We start from the raw sequence: 19,218 nt of genomic DNA, 5'->3' as shown, positions 1-19,218 counted from the left end.
CGCCCTTGTTTCACCCTTGTCTGCCGCTGTAAAATACTAAAAAGTGACCGACGCTGGACTCTGGTCCGCACATCTTTAAGGTCTCATTTGACTGCTGTTGCCATAGTAACCAGAAGTGATGTGGCTGAAGTCTGAATTTGGAGATCAATTGATTATGGATCAGTTTCTTTCTGTGGAAAAGTTACACTTTTGCCCTAACGTAGCGCAGCAGTGTAAACTGGACCATACGTACAGTACACCTCTTTCAGTGACGTTATGCTCAACTGATCTCTCCACTGATCCCCCACTGATCTCTCTACTGATCCCTCCAGTGATCCCTCCCACTGATCCCACCACTGATCCCCCACTGATCTCTCCAATGATCCCCCCACTGGTCTCTCTGCTCTTTCAGTGAAGGCGAGTCCGCGATCAGATCATCCTGTGTTTGGAAATTCCTTTCTTCCTGTATTTACATAAGTAACTTCAATCTGCTACATATTTCACTGCAAAACGCTTCTTTCTGGAACCACAGAGGAAACTGCAAGAACCTAAAGGCATCTGATCCCAACGGGCCTTTTACTCTACTCTACTCTACAGCTCTACCGTGGTATCCGTCGCGCGCGTCTCAGCGCATCAGTCTCGACTGGGCCCCCCCCCCCCCCAGGCCTCTAACTCTGTCGCGGAGGCGCGTGTCTCTTTAAGGCGGAGCTCCGCGAGCCGCATGCGCGCGCTCGGAGCGTAGGGTTCGAGACGGAGTTCGACTCGAGTTCGGGGGACGGATCGCTGGAGCGAAAGGGTCTCGGACTGGAACCCGGCGCCATTCGGAGAGCAGGAGCATGGAGGCGGTGGGCCAGGTAGTAGCGCCGTGTGTGTGTCTCGGTTGAACTTGAAGAGCCGGCAGGCAGCGCCGTCTTTAAACTTAGTTTAACTTTTAAAAACGAGTGTGTGTGTCTGTGTGTCCCCTCTGTCTATGTGATGTCGTGCTATTTCCGAAGTGTGTGCGCGCGCGCGCGCGCGCGCTTCTGTTCTGCCAGCGACTCCGACTGTAACTTTGTGTCCCCCGCTTTGCAACATTGTTGCTTGAGTGCATGATGTTGTTGTGCGAGCGCGCACGCGCGCGCGGGCGGGTGGCGCAGTTGTTCTTGGCTCAGTTTTGAGCTGAAGTTGAAGTTCTGTGTGTCACACTTGAGCTCTAATGATCTCGTGTGTTACTTGTCTCTCTGTGTGACAGCATGTTGTTGTAGTTCTCTCTTTCTCTGTGTGTTGTGTTTTCTCTCTCTCTCTCTCTCTCTCTCTCTCTCTCTCTCTCTCTGTTACCTCTCTCAGAGGCCTGTCTTCCCCTCTCTGTCCCACTGTAGAAGATCATGTCCCAGTTCAAGTTGGAGCTGAGCCCCCTGAAGGAGCCGCTCGGATTCATTCGAGTCCTCCAGTGGGTGAGTGGGTTCGCGACCCTTCCCGGCTCTTTGGCCGCGCTGCGGTCCTTCGCCTCCGGAATTTACCGTCAAAGTGCCCCGCTCGGGCGCCGGAGTCCACACGTTTGCGGAGTCGCCGAGCTCCTCGGAGCTCCTTCCTTCCGGACGCTCTGCCGTTACTGAAGGACATCTGCGAGAAAACGGAGCATCGGAGTTGGGACAAGTTGGGTGCGCGGTGCTCTACCACGCGTTCTTGTGTTCTTCCCTTAAAACCACCGGAGTCACCTGGAACCATTATCAGTAACTCCCCGCTGTCACTGTGTGTCACCGGATTGGCTGTTGGCCAGCAGCTCAGTTTAAGGTGAAAATCCATGGCCTCCAAATCAGTGCGTTTGTGAACAACAAACCGTTATAAAACTCACTGTTACAGGGTACAGTTTCTTCAGGCCAACAGGTGGCGTGGCGGTCAGAGCCGTCGCCTCCCGTTCGAAAGACATGAGATTGAGTCCCACCTCCTGCTCTCGTACCCTGATCAAGTTACTTAGCCTGAAGCGGTGGGGTAAAAGTTACACTGATTTACCCTTTGGTTCAGCAGGGTAAGTGCCGTGATTCACGCAGCTCACAGAGAGTAAAGGAGGAAAGTGTGAGGCACACATAATGGTCAATGAGACCAAGGTGACCGTGCTCCTCCTTTCCTCGCTCTGCCCTTATTGGTCGGTCGGTCTCATCGGCAGCATCTCATTGGTTCTGTTGAAAAGGCTTACTTTTTAAAAAAAAAAAAAAAAAAATTATTTGCATAAGTCAAAACTGAGAACTGGAGCTGGTGACGTTGCCAGTGATCCTGAAAGGCAGTCATGTGGAGCTTCGGTGCCACTTTGATTTTTTTAAATACATATATTATTATTATTATTATTTTATATTATCTTATAAAGACTGTTTGGAAGTACCCGTAGATATATCGATAGGGTATTTAACACACGGGGTGTTTTAAGGACTTGAGGAGACAAAGATGCCCTGTGGAAATACAGGTGGATCTACACACTGGTTTGCTTGTGCTGAGTTAAAGGGGTCTGCAGCTGTGTCCTGATCTCTCTCTCACACACACACACACACGCACACTCCACTCCACTCCACTCCACTCCAGCGTGTCACTGCTGTTGTGGTGACCGGTAACTGGGACACATGAGCTGCCGCCACTCCTGAGTGAAACCAGCGTTCCCGAAGTGCCGGAATATCGCCGCTGCTTGTTGCTCAGGTTCCGCGGTCGTCCGCGGGCCTCGACCGTACGCTGCATGCGTTGGGTTCGACGCCCTTCTGCACTGCTCTCAGACGGGTTCAGTGTGCACTTTGTCTCTCTTAAGTGCACCATGTTGCACAGTGTGTGGGTATGTGAGAGTGTGAGGCTCACGTGGAACATGTTTCCTGCTTTAGCGAAGGCCATGCCCCCCCGGTGCCAGCCTGCATATCTCACAAGTTTGGCCCCCAAAGGTCATGTCAGACAGGGGGGCTGAAGTTGAGGGAATGAATGACTGACAGGTTTTAGTACACTAAAGAGAAAGGGCTGTGTGTGTGTGTTTGTGTGGAATGTGTGGTGTTCGGAAGAGCCTGTAAACAATGTAACACTGGGGTACAGGCTGGGAGGCCTCGGTGATTCGATCAAAGACCCCCGGAGTCTGGGGGGGGAGGGGGGTGGGAGCGGCAGGGATGGGTCACGGTGGGGGGAGAAATGTCTCCGTGTGCCAAATACCAGAAATAGGAGAGGCCCTCCTGTGTGTGTGTGTGTGTGTGTGTGTGTGTGTGAGAGAGGGGGGGGACTCCAGTGACCTGGCTATCACTTCACATGGAGATGAATGAGTGGAACCCTTTACACTTGGTGTGTGTGAGGGTGGGGTGGTGGTTCTGAGAGAAACGGTAAATATTGTAATAGCAACTTTGTCGCTGATGCTGTCATTTGCGGTAACAGTTTTATGAAACGTGCTGCTGTACTACGGTACACTAGAGTAAAGTACAAGTGAATTCCCAAATCCTGTCCTCAGGAGGCACAATCGGTGTCTGACATGATACCACGGTATCTCAGAGTAGCTCGCAGCCCTACATGAGCGGTGATGCGGAAACTCCTGCAGAGTTTTTGAACGGCGCCGTACCCTGTTTGTCTGCTCTTCCAGTTCTCTATCGTGTTGGGCTCGTTCTGCTTTCTGCAGAGGAAACGCTTCCTGTACGGGGCACCGTAACAGATACTCAGTTATTGTGATTTTACTGCGGTGCACACACAGTAAGTACCGCATGTAAGGAAGGTCGTTAGAGCAGAGTTTGTATTTATTTAAAAAAAAAAAAAAAAAAAAAACCTCAACTGGCGACTTGATCTTGACCGGGTTTCCGTGGAGGAAACTGCACACCACCAGTCGCGTTTTTTTGGGGAGGGCAAAGAAGCGTGAACACACACCTGCGAGCACTTGGGGCCGCTTTCCGGCGGGAGGCTTCCGGGGCACAAGGGCGCAGAGACTCGATCAGGAAGCGCATTGTGGTTTCCTAGCAACAGCTTTGTCGTTATTCTTTGGGCTTCCTCTGCAGGTCTTCTCCATCTTCGCCTTCGCTACTGTCGGAGGCTATTCGGGCTCGACAGGCATCAGCGTGCAGTGCGAAGGTGGCGGTGTTCAGGAAGTCACGGCCTACTTCTCCTACCCGTTCAGGTACCGTCGCCTCCCTGCTCTCTGCTCCGAGCCTTCCGCCCTTCTCTGGCCTGGTCGCGACCCTTGAGTCTGGTGAATTCTGCTCACAGTTCGATTCAGTTCCCTTTATGTTTATAGAGCCCCGAACAAGGTTACTGAAAATAACCCCGAATTAATGTAAAACTGCAGTAATAACACATGGCAGGGAGGCAGCTGGCAACAGTGGAGAGGAAAAGAAAAAGTCCCAATCATTGGCAACGGGAGAAAAATAAACGTCCATCAATAAAAGCTTTTATGGATTGTGACTTGGTGGTAAAAGCGAATTTGGAGTTATGAACAAAATGAGTTATGAACAGGCCTCAGAACTCTAGCGTGTCTGTAAGTTGAGGAATGAGGGTAATAAGTGTACTGCTCACTGATGATCGTTTCCAGCACAGGTTCGTCTCGGAGCACAGAATGGTGTTGTTTCTCGTGGTCCCAGGTTGCCCACCTATCCGTACCAGGTCCCCCGTTGCCAGGGCAACGGCACGGCTTGGGTGGACGCTTACCTGGTTGGTGACTTCTCCTCCTCTGCCGAGTTCTTCGTCTGCGTCGGGGTCTTCGGGTTTCTCTACTGCATAGCCACCCTGGTGCTCTACCTGGGCTACCTCCACGCCTACCGGGAGAAGAACCGAGGACCCGTTCTCGTGAGTGTCTGTGTAGCAGGGACAGCGGAGCCGTTGTTTCTTTTATTTGATTAAATTTTTTTTTAAATACTGTAAGTATGTTCACGTGTCAGCTGTGGTTGTGTGTTGGGGACCCCCCCCATCATGTACCACATCGTTGTCATGGTTACAGCTGGTGATTGCGCTAGAGGCACCTGGGTTTGAAGCCCTGGCCCCTGCTGCAGTTCCCTTGCTCTGCCCTGAAGAGGCAGAGTAAAAATTTTCCTGCTGTGTGAAAGCAGTTTTTAGTAGCTGCATATTATAAGTTACTTTAGAAAAAAGCTTTACCTAAATTAAAAAAAACAAACAAACAAACATGAAAGTGTGTAAATGTTGTTTGAATTGCGGACCAGGATAATCGAGCTTTTCTAGCAACAATGTGTGGGACGGGGGGTCCGGAAATACAAAGCTGTGAAGCGTGAAGGAAAATAAAGCTTTGCCAAAAAAAATTCAAAGGAAAATTACAGATATTGGTTTGTCAGGGACGGGTGGCACAGTGGTGCAGCGGGTAGCGCTGCTGCCTCATAGCGCCTGGGTGATGCGAGAGGACGTGGGTTCGATCCCCGCTCAGTCTGTGTGGAGTTTGCATATTCTCCCCATGTCTGTGTGGGTTTCCTCCGGTTGCTCTGGTTTCCTCCCACAGCCCAAAGACATAGTAACCCGTTAGTCACTCCTTTTCTGGTGTTAAACTACGTTTTTGGTCGAGTCCTTCTACTCGAGTGCTTATTTTCTGAAAGCAGCAGCACTTTTACTTGAGTCCTGCTTTTGCCTGCTGTGCCGCCTCTGGCTCGTCCAGTACGTCTCTGCACGGCCGTCAGCGAAGTAAAACGGTGCGAAAGTGCTTGCACGCAGCAGCAGGAACTTGCGCTGAGTAATAATAGTATCGGGAGTGTGACTGTACCCCCCCCTTCCTCCTCCCCCGCAGGACTTGGTTCTGACGGGTGCTTTTGCCTTCCTGTGGCTGGTGTCCTCCTCCGCCTGGGGCAAAGGCCTCACCGACATCAAGACGGTCACGAGCCCCTCCGTCCTGGTGGGGCTCATTGACACCTGCAAGGTCGCGGGCAACAAGTGTGTCCCGGGGGCGCTGCCCTCCGTGGGCCGACTCAATGCCTCCGTGGTAAGACACGGCACCCACCCTCTGTGTCCTCCTGCGCGAGGCCACTGGGAAGTCCCTTGGGTCGGGGGGGGCTTCATCTCATGCTGATATAAAATGAAGGCAGAAACAAGTGCTTGTAACCTGTCGTTTTTTTTTTTTAATGGTAACGGGTCATGCGGGCTTTCCCACGATCTCCGCTGGAGCACCGCGTAGGGAACACGAAATGCTGCTCCACGGAGCTTCAGCGAGTGCAGAAGTCCGTTTGCACCGTGTTCTGTGTGCACCTTCAAAGTCACTTTTTCCGCAACGTCGCAATAAAACGGAAGTCCCCTGATTTATGTGCCAGTTGCGTTCTGAAAAAATCTGATATGGCATAAATAAAAATGCTTTAAAAGATTTAGTTTTATTATTAATATTAAAACTAGTTTGACTGAAAACAAACTCCTGCTCAATACCTTTTTTTTCCTCAGCTGATTTATGATGGGCAAAGTGAGTCTGGAAGACGTGAGTTTTCAGACCCTTGTTAAATGTGGAAAGAGATTCAGCAGTTCTGAGTGAGAGGGGGAGGTGCTTTACCTTTCGCGCACGGGACCACCAAGAGGGCAGATGTGGAAGAGCGCAGCTCTGCCAGGGGTGTCGCGGTTGATCGAGTCTTGTAAATAGCTGGGAGCAGATCTATCGATACATTTGTAGACAATAACCTGGGTCTTGAACTTGATCCGAGCAGCTATAGGAAGCCAGCGCAGAGAAACGAGTAGAGGAGATACATGGGAACGCTTTGGCCCGTCGAACGCAAATTAAGAAAGATAGAAAAAAGACTGAGATCGAAAAAGGTTCGTCCTTAAGTTTTTAATAAAAAAGATTGTAAAAGATTAAAAGAAAAATAGTAAGGAAAATGCGGTTAAAATAAATATACAGGAAAATGTTCTTGGAAAACGAATATTCCCACCGCTCAAGAGTAAAACTTCACATCTGTTTACTTTTCCTTATGTGGACACTGTATCTTTTGCAGATTTTTGGATTTCTGAACCTCATCCTTTGGGGAGGCAACTGCTGGTTCATTTATAAGGAGACACCGTTCCACAAGCCAGCCAACGCCCCTGCTGGGGGTGAGGAAGGAGGAGAAGTGTCCTCACCTTCTGGGAAATAACGCGGCATCGTCCGCTGCGTCTCGCCTCACGTCCCCGAGACTCATTTAAGTACAATATGGACATTATGCAGGATGTGTTTCTCTTATTTCTGTTTTTCTGTTGCGAGGGGGGGGGTAGTTTGACTTAGAAACGTAAGATACTTTGCCATGAAGACACACCTTCTCTGTTTACAGCCCCATGTCTGTGTTAAATGTTGATCCGAAAATGTGAGCGCCAAAGTGACGGATAGAAAATGTGGTTTTGGAAATTTGGGAAGGTTGGAATATTTATTTGTTATCGTTCATGTGGTAGCCGATCGATACTTCCAGTCATCTTTTGTTAGGGGAACCTTTTTATTAGTATTTCTTTGATCTAAATATGAATCCGATATGGATTTGGATCCAGTATTTTTAATAAGACAGCTGTTCTACTGCTGGACGTTTCTATAAGCGATAGATTGCGAATAGGGGTTATGTGACGATACGTCCTTTCATCATAACACACGTGTACGATGCTCATATGTGTTGACTGCCCTTAATTAATAACTTGTTGTTATTAATAGGTAAGTTAAAGCGTGCAAGAATCTAAATGTAACACGGGATTATTTAAAAAGTTAACACACAATAATTTTCATTTAAAACAAAACAAACAAAATGTTGCTCAGGTGTGCAAATGTGTGTTTTGCCTGATCAGCGTTGTTCCTTTCATGTTTCGAGAGCATTGAAATACAGCGCAGTTGTAATTTGTTCAGAAAGCAGGGTGCAGCGCTGCGTTTCGCAGTTTAACACCCATAGTGAAGTGACTCTTTAGAGGTAATTTCCATGCTTCGCCAAATTATTTGAAGGTACGGGGCAGTTTGAGCAGGCGAAGGGTCCGCGGTCCTCATGCACACGTGGTGGTTGGGTCCCTTCCAGAATAAGAGCTCTTTGCATGTTTTTTTTTTTTTTTAAAAATCTTGTGAGTGTGTGATTTTTTTTTTTTTTTTTTTTTGTCCTATCCTGCATGGGTTTTACTTTTCTGTTAAAGTGCCTTGAAACGTTGGCAAAGTTTTTATTTTTAAAGCAAGTGAGCCAGATCACCAGCACTTATTTATGGGGCCCTTTTTGCCTTCTCTGGAGCGCCGCCGTCTTCAGCGTGTTTTGTTGGGCCCGTGTCGGCGGCCGTTTAAACGCATGGTACCGTGGTATCGTGGGGTGCTCGTCTTTTGGGACGTCCGTCTACCTCTGTTCAAAAAGGGAGGTAGTTTGCGCTTTACTGTGGCCCCATCAGTCCCATTGGTGTTTACATTTTGACCTTTGCTTTTCTTTCAGTTAGAACTAGAAAAGGATGCGCCCATGTGCTGCTGTTCTGGGACTGTATTCATCCCGATGAGGTCTTTGTGAACGTGACCGCATCGAAGCCTTCCGTTTTGGTTTATTCTGTGCCATATAAAATATATTAAAACAGAATTGCAAACGACACTGTTTCCCTTACAATTAATTTTCAGCCACGTCGAAGGCTGTTCATCCCCTGTTGTTCCGTCTCCCAATTTGTAGTTTTTTCACAAATCCAGCCCAAGGCGACTGATAGTGCTTGCCATGAATCAGCCTGGTTTATATCCAGTCTGCAACCTTCTCTGGTGTGATAAGCGGAGGCTACACTTGAGATCTGTGCCAAGTGACCATGTGAGACTGAAGTGCAATGCATTGTGGGAACTGTGTACCCACGCTCTCAGCCTTCACCTTACCCCAGCCACTCCATGTACACAATCATTGCTCTTTTAAACCATAAACCTTAAAACTCTGCAACTGTGTAGCAACTACAAAAAAAAATTCTACTTTCTGCAGTTTTTTATAAAGGAGAAAGAAAGCAAAGTTAAAATACAATAAAAAAGAAAAATAATTCTTACCTCTATTCCAGATGTAAATAATAATAATAAAAAAACCCCAGATGTAGAATAGTGGGGAAGCTTGCGGCTACAGTGAGGCACAGTTATAATAAAGCTTTGTGGAGATGACAAAGAATAAACAAGGAAACAAAATTTAAATGGAATGTTTTCTGTAGGGGGGGTGCGGTGGCGCAGTGGGTTGGACTGCAGTCCTACTCTCCGGTGGGTCTGGGGTTCGAGTCCCGCTTGGGGTGCCTTGCGACGGACTGGCGTCCCGTCCTGGGTGTGTCCCCTCCCCCTCCGGCCTTACGCCCTGTGTTACCGGGTAGGCTCCGGTTCCCCGTGACCCTGTATGGGACAAGCGGTTCTGAAAATGTGTGTGTGTGTGTGTGTGTGTGTGTGTTTTCTGTAGGAGGGGGTGCAGTGGTGCAGTGGGTTGGACCACAGTGCTGCTGTCCGGTGGGTCTGGGGTTCGAGTCCCGCTTGGGGTACCTTGCGACGGGCTGGTGTCCCGTCCCGGGTGTGTCCCCTCTGCCCTGCGTTGCCGGGTAGGCTCCGGTTCCCCGCGACCCGGTATGGGACAAGCGGATCTAAAAATGTGTGTGTGTTTTCTGTAGGGGTGTAACTAACATATATTTTTGTTTGCCCTGAGTTGTACTCTATGCATTAAAATGGATAAATGTAAACGCGATGCTCCTGGTTCCAGTGGGAGGAGTGAGAAATGATGACGTCCTGAGGAACTGAGATGGTTCATCCGAGTCTTGCAAGGTTTGCTATTTGCCTGTAGGAATCAAAAATGTGGAGGGAAGAGGGTGGCTGGAGACAAAATACTGCCCCTTGTGGCCAAAGTCAGTTCCTGCACTTGTGCAGAGTGAGACACCGGCGAAGTACTGAGAGGAACGGCTCACGTCACGTCATCGTAGCGCTCGTGTGGCGTCTTCCAGCCTGCTGCAGTCCTGGGATCACCAGCGCTACGGGCCCTTGACGAAAAGCACATGTAAAGAACGGCGCCAGCTGCTGGGGGATGGAGGTGTGGCAGCCTGCTGGTGCAAGAAAGCGCGCAGCGTAAGTCAGTCACTCGCTGAGCCGCACGAGCAGCTGCACCACTTTGCATTTACATTATTATTACATTATTACTATTGTGAGGGGGTGCAGTGGGTTGGACCGGGTCCTGCCCTCCGGTTGGTCTGGGGTTCGACTCCCGCTTGGGGTGCCCTTCGACGGACTGGCGTCCCGTCCTGGGTGTGTCCCCTCCCCCTCCGGCCTTACGCCCTGTGTTGTCGGGTAGGCTCCGGTTCCCCGTGACCCCGTATGGGACAAGCGGTTCAGACAATGATTGTGTGTGTGTGTATTACTATTGTTATTATTACAATATTATTTATTACATAGATTTTTAGTATTTATTATATTATTTACATTTATTACATTCTTATACAGATATACTGTATAACAATAATAATAGTAGTAGCAATTGTTGTTTCTGTATTGACTAAATAAACTGGATTTCTTACGATAGACATTCCCTACAAAAGCCCCCTATACAGGAGGGGTGGGCCATGACTTGAAATGTTATTACCCTATGATGGAGTGGCATCCCTTGCAGGATGAAGCCAGCCTCACTATAGGGTCTACAGGGATAGGGTCCAGACCACTGTGACCCTGGGTTGGATGTAAATGATGATCAAGGTTGGATTCTCTTGTTCTTGTATTAATGTAACTTTTTAAACACACTAACGATTCAATTCTCGTTAAGCAGTGACTCTTACCACTCGTAGCGGTAAAATGGTAAAAACCCATCTCTGCTGATAAAGTACACACACACACACACACACACACACACACACACACATTGACTGAAACCGCTTGTCCCAAGCGGGGTCTCGGCAAACCGGAGCCTAACCCGGCAACTTATGACAATAAAGCTTGACTTGACTTAGGGCGTAAGGCCGGAGGGGGAGGGGACACACCCAGGATGGGACACCAGTCCATCGCAAGGCACCCTAAGCAGGACTTGAACCCCAGACCCACCGGAGACCAGGACCCATTCAAACCCACTGCGCCACCGCACCCCCTTGCTGATAAAGTATCACGTGTGAAAAAATAAACAGTGAATAAAATCACGCAAAGTCCTTTGCAATGATACTGTTGTTCAAGGGAGTCTCTCTATTTAATCACTGCAGCTGGTAAACTAATAGGTAAGGCGCTCCTTTGCCTTTTCAGCCCCTTTCAGCACTTTCTTTGCATAGTTTTTTGATTTTATTTTTCTGTAGATAATGATTCTGCACCGAAACAAAGCGAAATTAAAAATCGTGACGGAAGAGCCGCAGCTCCGTTCCCACCTCTCAGCCGCACAGCTATGGGGTCGCTGCCATTTCCCAGCCTTCCAGCAGCAGGGTGAGCAAATGGCGGGAGACGTGGCATTTGGGGAAACTTCCGGAGGCTCAGATGATCCTGAAGATGCAGATCCGGAATGCTGTACACACACGTACGCACGGTGAGCTCCTTTCAACCCTCCAAGCAGATGTAAAGAGGGAGGGTTGAACTTTCTCAGAGCACAAGGAGGAGCTTCAGACTGAGTCAGTGGGAAGCTGGAGCAGATTCAGTCTGCGGTACCTGGTGGAGAAATAACCATGCGCACGCGTGTGTGTGTGTGTGTGTGTGTGTGTGTGTGTGTGTGGCAGAGGACCCCCAGCATGCCACAGGCACACATCTCAAGGAGAGGAAAGAAGAGACACACTCATCGTTTACTGTCAGAATGAGAAGAGGACCAGTGGCCCACCAGCACGCAACCTGCCTGTGGGATACAGGAAGGTCCTGGGTTCAAATCCCAGGGTTAAACTTCACCTGGGGCCATGAAATGCTAATTGCTCTCTATGCTCTTGAGCATTTCTCAATGGGACATGCTAGGATCCTGTCTCAGGTTAATCCAGGGCACCTGCTGGGATATTGCCTGACTGGTCCGGGGAATCGAGCCACGGAGTCTCGGCCTTTTAATGTCCTGTAGGAAGGAAACGGAAGGGCTCTGAGCGGCATTGTTGCATCCCATTGCATGTGAGTCAGTCGTTCGGCATATGGATTTGTTTTCAGGCACCACCTCCCCCCGAACGACACCAGTCCTGGTCCTGCAGAGCCCAGACATCCGTCGATATCCGTCCAGCAGCCACCAGAAAGCAATTTGACTGTTGTACGGAAAGTTCCAGAAATCAGAGGTGTGTTCAAGGGAACCGTTTCAATCCCTGCAGTTAGTGGTGGGTGCTTGTGTTACAAGAGTCCTCTGGGATTGATGCTTCACCATATTGTCTTTAGTGGAAAAAAAAAATTCTGCCATATAAATGTGTAGCATTGTAATTATGGCGCTGAGTATAAATTATCGTTATTTATTATGACATTATTGTTGTAATTATCTCATTTAAAGGCCGTAACAGTGGTTCCTATAGGAGGTTTAGGTTAATAAAAAGTATTACCATGAAAACAAACAAACAAACAAAAAACAGTCTAAAAATACTGTACTTGTAGTTGTTACCTGTGTTTGTCGCTCGAATTTCTTAATGTCGTTCACTACCCCACCGCCAGGTGGCGCTCGGCGCACATTTTCCCTGCTGTTCCTTAACTGGTCTTTATTTTCAGTCGTCCTAGAGCGCGTACAATGTGAGGATTTTTACAGTAAATGATTGTTTTCCAGAAATTAGAGACAATCCTAGATGAGGTAAAGTACTACAGTAAACACAAAATCACCCCGGTAAGAAAGAATTAAAGAAAGTGGCAGCTGAACAAAGTGATTTTTTTTTTTTTTTGATCATGTTGTGAAATGAAAATATGAGTAGCAGGACAGTGAGAGAGGGGTGTGAAGGCCAGAACACTGCATATGTTACCATGTTTTACCACGCCTGCCAGAAGTGGCTTACCTTGCATGGTATTTCACTGTGTCCAGAGCAGAGATTTACTCAAACGCCGTCCGCTCCGATACGTCGGCCTGCAGCTCTTTCAGCTCCATCATTCAAGACCTGGTGGAACGTGAGTGGTGCAATGGGGGGGCGGCGCAGTGCTTAGAGCTGCCCTCTTCGAACTCGCACGTCGCAGGTTCGAATCCCACCTCCTGCTGTAGTTCCCCGGATCACGGCACTTACCCTGAATTGGCACAGTAAAATGACCCTGCTGTTTAAGTGGATGAAACAGTGTGAACACGGTTATTTCACAATGTAAGCGACTTTGGAGCACGGAGTCCAATAAATAAAGGTGAATCGCAAAGAGTTGTGTGGACGCTGCTGAAGTGCAGTAAGTACCTCGTTTTACTTTGTTTTTGGGCCAATATGCAGCACTGCCAGTGATAACACAGTAATAACACAAGGAGCAGGAGCCTAAAGCTCACAGACTCTTTCCAGCCTCAGCAAAACCGGGGACCGAAGTGTAGGCGCCGTCGCGGCACTAGGGGGCGCCGCAACAAGAGGCCTCTCGCCCGTCCGGCCTTTGCGGTGTGCGGCGCTGCTCTCGGACCCTCGAGCGCAGGCACCGTGTGAACGGATGAAACGCAGACCTTTTTGCTTCATGTTTCTCTGGGTAAAACGGGGTAAGAGGAGAGGACGTGGCGGACAAAGGGCGAACCCATCGGTACGCTTCACACGTCATTTCTCATTATGGAATCGCTTCTCCTGCTTGCTCTTGACTGGAGGATGATGGGAAATTTCCCTGCACATTTCATTTCAAGATTCAGTTTTGACCATTTAAGTTGAATAATAACAATAATAATAATTGTTATTATTATTATTTGTTAGTGGCGTTCAGAGACAGACCCACGTGTCTCTCAGCGCCCACAGGTACGGTACAGCGGCTGTCCGGTCGGCCCGTGACGACGAAAGTGACCGTCCGCTCCCTGTGAGCCGGGAACGAGACGAACCCAACGGGACACGGTTCCGCTGTGTGTCTGCAGGGGACGCTTCTGACCCCTGTGACCCGTTTGTCTGCTTGTCAACAGGACGCAGCAATACCTCCAATCTGGACTCACAGAGGAGCCCAGCTGCCTGGCCTTGTAGGCAAACAGGGTGAACCATAGTAAACCAGGTCAGCATAGAACACTTCCTACCTGAGCTAAAGACACAACCAGTCCATATGTGTGTGTTCACGTGTGTGAGTCCATATGTGTGTGTCCACGTGTGTGAGTCCATATGTGTGTGTCCACGTGTGTGAGTCCATATGTGTGTGTCCATACGTTACACGTTGTTAGTGGAGTTGCAGCACTTGCGGTTCCACTCTGCCGATGCTGTTGGGTTTCTAGCTGCACTGGACTCTTTTATAGGGTGTGTTCCATGTCACGGGTCTCTCTGGCTGCGGCAGTGCTCTCTCTCCCTCCATCTTTCCCTTACACACACACACACACACACACACACACACACACACACACACACACACACACATACACACAGACGGTGAGCCGCAGTCCCACTGGGGATGCAGGAGACGCCTGGGTCACGCTGAGCTCTCACTGCCATCATCAGTCTCCCTCCCTCCCCAAGAATGAATAAAGTAGGTCTGAGGGTGTTTGCTCAGAGCTGTGATGTATAACCATGGTGACGAACACAGTAAAGCCATGAAAGTGAACCCTGCAAAACTGTGGTGGTTAAATGCAGTAAAACTGCGGAGGAGAATGCAGTAAAACCACAGCGAACACAGTAAAACTGTGGAAATGAATGCGATAAAACCACAGTGGAGAACACACAAAACTCAACGTCACTATTAGTAGCACACATGCAAAATACTTTGTAAGACATTTTATTTTGATATTTTTATTAACTTTAAGCTACAGTGAAAACAAAATTATTTTAAGATGAGTGAAAAAGAGTAATTTTCTCCAAACTGCTGTTCAGTGCTGCCTGTTGTGGTTCAATGACGTGAGCTGTAAACACCGAGGAAGTGAAGCGTGACGGGTGGGGTGAGGGGGGGGGGTCCATATGTCCACACGACGTTGGGAGGTAAAGGTGAGTACGGGTACAAAAGACGAGAACGTCGTTCTTCTCACGGCCATCGGCGCCCTGAATGACACAAGTTATTGATTATTATGAAACATGGATGTTCATTGTTCGCTTGTGCATTTGTGTGACTGCAGACACTTTCTTCCAGCACCGTATCAAAAAAAAAAAAAATAATCATACAGGATTCGAGATTTTAATAATACCTTTCCTTTGCTACTGAAGGGTGGTGGCCAAATCGGCTTCTCGAAGTGTGTGTACAGCAGGGTATACAGCATACTACGGTATATTGAAGAATGTCTTGTAATAATAATTATTATAATTGTCATGTTTGATATTTAGCTACATAAGTAATGTCTGTAGTAATATCTATGATAATATATAATAACAAAGTAATATTTGTAATGTTTTATTTTGCATTATTTACTTTACAGTGATATTATATGCTGCATTACAGTGTAACATACATAGAACACAATCATATTGGTTTGGAAACACACAGATACACGCTCCACACCCCCTGCGGAGTTTTCGAGTGTGGAGAGGGGAACAAAGACAGGACCTGGACCTCAAAGCTGTGTAGATGCAGGTTAGAGGAACACCTGTGTTTGCACAGCGTGCTCAGCTCTGCAGGGGGCGGATCCTGCTCTCAGGTCCACACCGCGGTGTTACCGTGTGGCTCTTTAAGGGATTAACGTACTCTCGTCAGGAAGCTACGATGTTCTTCAAATCAACTCATGTCCCAGTTTTACGGTTCACTTATTTATTTGTTTGTCTGTTTTTTTTGCTTAATACCCAACGGCACATTTGCTCCGGGCTGTTACGTATCACAGGTACCAAGAGGCGTGTCGTCGGGTGCGGTCGGCCGGGCAACGGCCACCTCTGGCTGCCATGCGGGCGATCGGTAGTGTATGGCTGTCTCGATTTTATTGCATTTACTAAAAAGGCTGTAAGGAGCTTCGTCCCACCGTTTCGAGGGCAGCTACTTCCCACAGGTCGCCCTTTCTGAGGTGCGGCACACCGTCTGTCTGTGTACAGGCCACGCCTCCTTGGCTGAATATTCATATTTTCAAATGAGCTTGGCCTATGACCAGAAGGAAGGAGGATAAGAAGGCTAACCGCTAGAGGAGATGCTCATGCATGGGTGTTCTTACTAAACTTCCTATGGCTTCTGCGCTGTTCCTGACTGCATCGCATGTGACGATGTTTTCCTCTAACCATCTCCTCAACCGCTCGTTAACCCATCGTGATTTTGAACATATTTTCTTCTCCGCATCTCCTCAACCCGCTGTCAGCTCACCACGATTTTGACAACCTGTTGCCACATGCTAAACTTGACCATTTGCCTTCGTTCGACCTTCATCCTTGACCTTGAAGCCTCTCCCTCCATTTTTCCTGGCATCGCCCTGCACCTTCAGGCAAGTTCACAGTAGACATATTGAAGTGCTACAGGTTAAACTGCTGGAAAAGTGGGGACTTGCTCCCCGCGTCCACGTTGTCGATAGAACAAACGTCAAATCACTACACTTAGAACGTCCGACTACTTTCGCTGCCAAACTGGGGACAGCTGCCCCTCCCCTTTCAAGTAGATCACAGTAAAAAATTCTCCCGCGTTCGGCTGGACGGCCCTCGAGTCCCAGTCCTCTCGTCTAGGGTTGACGGAACCGGCCAGAGGCATCCGTGTCTCACACCACAATGGGTGTGTCGGAGAAGACGGAGCTCACTGACTCGGCGTCCGACTTCCTCCTCCGGCCCCTATGGCCCTCGCTCTCCGCGACTCCTTCGGCACCCAGGTCCACCTTGCCGTTCTGGCCCTGCAGCTCCTTCGGGTCGATGAAGGCCACGTGGCGGCCGATTCCGGACCTGCCGCCAGGGTCCTCGTGGGTCGGCGTGGCGCTGAGCGCCGACGAGTGGACGCTGTCCTCGCGGTGCGCCTTGGCACGTCCCCGACCCGGGCAGCAGAAGCAGCGGCAGGGCGTCAGGTACAGGTAAACGAGCACGAGCACGATGCTGGCCAGGCAGCCCACCAGAGTGGTGTAGCCCGTGTTGAGGGCCTCGCCGGCGCCCTCCAGTGTAAAGTTGTTCACCTTCAACAGCACATAGAGCGTCTCATTCACGGTCTCGCCTACCGCGAAACACGTGTACACACCCGAGTCCTCGGGCCTCACGGGCCCCACCCGCAGGCTGCCGTCCGGGAGGAGCGCGATGCTGCGGTTGCCGCCAGACGGTGCCACCGCGTTGCCGGGTGTCACCCAAGTCTTCACCATGTCCCGGTGCCGGGTGTCGCAGCCTAGCACAAGTGTTTGGTCAAGATACGCCTCCTCGTGGGCCTCCTCGAAAGTGCTGCAGTTCATGTAGTCTCCGTTGAGGTGGAAGATCCCCGCAGTGGTCTTCTGCTGCCCGGGCAACACGCACGTGTGCTCGTCCTTGAAGTCGGTGGCCGAGTTGAACCGCCGGATGGTCCAATGAGCGAGCAGGCTGTAGAGGGCGCAGTTGCACACCAGCGGGTTGTTGTGGAAGTAGAGGCCGTTCTTGATCAACGCCGGCAGGATCTCGAGCTCCTCGATGGGCAGGGACTTGACCCGGTTCGAGGACACGTCCAGCAGGCTGAGTTTCTCGAGCCGAGTGCGCTCCTTGACCAGCTCCAGCGGGAAGCGAGACACCTGGTTCTGACTAAGGTAGAGCTTCTGCAGGCTGCTGAGGCCCACGAAGGCTGAGAGGTTGATCTGTGAGATGCGGTTGTTGTAGAGCAGCAGCACCTCCAGCTGCGCCAGCGGCTCGAAGATGAACTCGTCGAGCTGCCGCAGCGCGTTCGATGACAAGTCCAGGTAGCGCAGGCGCGTCACGTAGGAGAAGGCCTGGGTGGACAGGAACGTCAAGCCGTTGTGGCTCAGAAGCAGGCTGTGCAGCTTGAGCAGCTTGACCGCGGTCCAGTCGGCACGCAGCTGCGCGATGCCGTTGTAGCTCAGGTCCAGCACGGCCGTGTACTGGGGCAGACCTGCCGGCACGGCGCTCAGGTTCATCTTGGAGCAGCTCACGATGTTGCTGGCGCAGATGCACGTCTTGTGGCAGTTGAGGCTTGAGCCCGTCACCCCCTGGAGCAGCAGCAGGAGGCCCAGGGCCACCAGGAGCCGGGGGCAGCGGGAAGGGCTGCCGGAGGCACGCTCCCTCGCCATCATCGCGGTCGGTCTCGGCAGTTCAGCAGGACGGGATGGTACCCGGCAGGTTTCCGCACATCACGGGGCGAAGGCTGCAAGAAAAACACGCAGGACGGGAATCTTTGTGTGTGTGTGTGTGTGTGTCACCATGGCAATGCTCCTCCACTACTTGAAAACACACTGCCTTTCAGTACTACTCCTTCTAACTAAAAGAAAGATGCACACACTGATACGGACAAGGGGGAGGCGGCCTCGGGTTCGAGCGCGAGCACACAGCATCACGCGAGCATCACGCACCGCGCCGCAGGAGACGGAGAAGCGCGCGGAGCTTCCGCAGCCACAAGCGCGAGCCCGCACCGTCCAATGGGAGCGCAGGGAGCCAGGTGTAAGTTAGATGTTGCATTGCACCATTTCAGACGTGGAAACAAACACAGGGACGCGCGCGCGCTACACACACACACACACACGAGATTCAGCAAGGATACACGCAGCGGGGTGCTGGTTTACCTCGCGGGACGGATGGATCTCGAACCGGTTCACGGCACCGCTCGCGCGTTCGTCTCAGCGCGAGGGAAGGGGGGCGGCGGGCGCGCGCGCGCCACAAAAGCCCATCCGTGCTGTGTGAAAAATGATAAAAACGCACGAGGAGGGAACAGAGCGGATGAGATCGCAGGCATCGGTCCGGCGGCGCGTTTGAGACACTTCAGGCTGTGGTGACGGTGCTGTAGGAGGAAACTGAAATCATAATAACTCCTCATACATCCATATGCCACGCAGATCCATAATCGCGCGCTGCTGCGCCCCGATCGATCCAGAGAAGCAGCTGATCGATAACAGTGCGAACGAACGGGTCCTTCCAGCGATTCCCCTTCTGCTGCGCCCCGGGGGGTCGGACGTTGTCCAAATGACAGCTCCTCGTGCCCCCCCTCTTCGGACCCGTGCCGTGCCGTGCCGTGCCGTGCCGTGCCGTGCCGTGCCGTGCCGCGCGTCCTCGAGGATGGAGTGAGCGTCTCGTTCTGCGGAACCGGCGCGCGCCCTCCGATGAGTAATGAGCCCGGACCGGAGGGGCGCGCGCACCCGCTCGGCCCCGACAACGCGAGCGACCAGCGCTCCTCGCTTCTCTTCGTCTTATTGTTGTTGTTGATGTTGTTGTTGGAAATGCGGGAATTCGTGCACTCGCGCTACACGACTTCCTGTCCTCCTCGTGACTCCCAGCGCGACGCCTTTCCTTTCATGTTTA

The 19,218-nt window shown here is 50.6% G+C and overlaps 2 protein-coding genes across 3 annotated transcripts; one reads left to right on the top strand and one right to left on the bottom strand.

Moving 5' to 3' along the window:
• Positions 1–696: 696 nt before the first annotated feature.
• sypl2b (synaptophysin-like 2b) lies at positions 697–7,967 on the top strand. Of its 2 annotated transcripts, none has more exons than XM_018733873.2 (6): positions 697–833; positions 1,338–1,412; positions 3,963–4,081; positions 4,542–4,746; positions 5,690–5,881; positions 6,873–7,967. In XM_018733873.2, the coding sequence occupies exons 1-6, from the start codon at positions 816–818 to the stop codon at positions 7,008–7,010; spliced, it is 747 nt and encodes a 248-aa protein (XP_018589389.1). In that variant the 5' UTR covers positions 697–815; the 3' UTR covers positions 7,011–7,967. The 2 variants fall into 2 exon arrangements, with proteins under 2 accessions (XP_018589389.1, XP_018589390.1); XM_018733874.2 differs by having other exon boundaries at positions 1,306–1,412.
• Positions 7,968–15,272: 7,305 nt separating this feature from the next.
• LOC108923245 (amphoterin-induced protein 1-like) lies at positions 15,273–18,939 on the bottom strand. Its single transcript, XM_029249723.1, has 2 exons — positions 18,486–18,939; positions 15,273–18,070 (listed from the first exon to the last, which is right to left on the bottom strand). The coding sequence occupies exon 2, from the start codon at positions 17,997–17,999 to the stop codon at positions 16,506–16,508; it is 1,494 nt and encodes a 497-aa protein (XP_029105556.1). The 5' UTR covers positions 18,000–18,070; positions 18,486–18,939; the 3' UTR covers positions 15,273–16,505.
• Positions 18,940–19,218: the final 279 nt, after the last annotated feature.

Source organism: Scleropages formosus, chromosome 2, assembly GCF_900964775.1.
Source record: "Scleropages formosus chromosome 2, fSclFor1.1, whole genome shotgun sequence".
Lineage (NCBI taxonomy): Eukaryota > Metazoa > Chordata > Actinopteri > Osteoglossiformes > Osteoglossidae > Scleropages > Scleropages formosus.
Note: the sequence above shows the minus strand (reverse complement) of the source record. Positions and strands in the feature narration are given on the sequence as shown.

Bases quoted from the DNA above. Each gene is read 5' to 3' on its own strand.
- sypl2b (XM_018733873.2), top strand. The intron at 4,747-5,689 runs GTGAGTGTCTGT...CCTCCCCCGCAG, and splicing joins AGAACCGAGGACCCGTTCTC to GACTTGGTTCTGACGGGTGC. The intron at 5,882-6,872 runs GTAAGACACGGC...TATCTTTTGCAG, and splicing joins GCCGACTCAATGCCTCCGTG to ATTTTTGGATTTCTGAACCT.
- LOC108923245 (XM_029249723.1), bottom strand. From the start codon at position 17,999: ATGATGGCGAGGGAGCGTGCCTCCGGCAGCCCTTCCCGCTGCCCCCGG.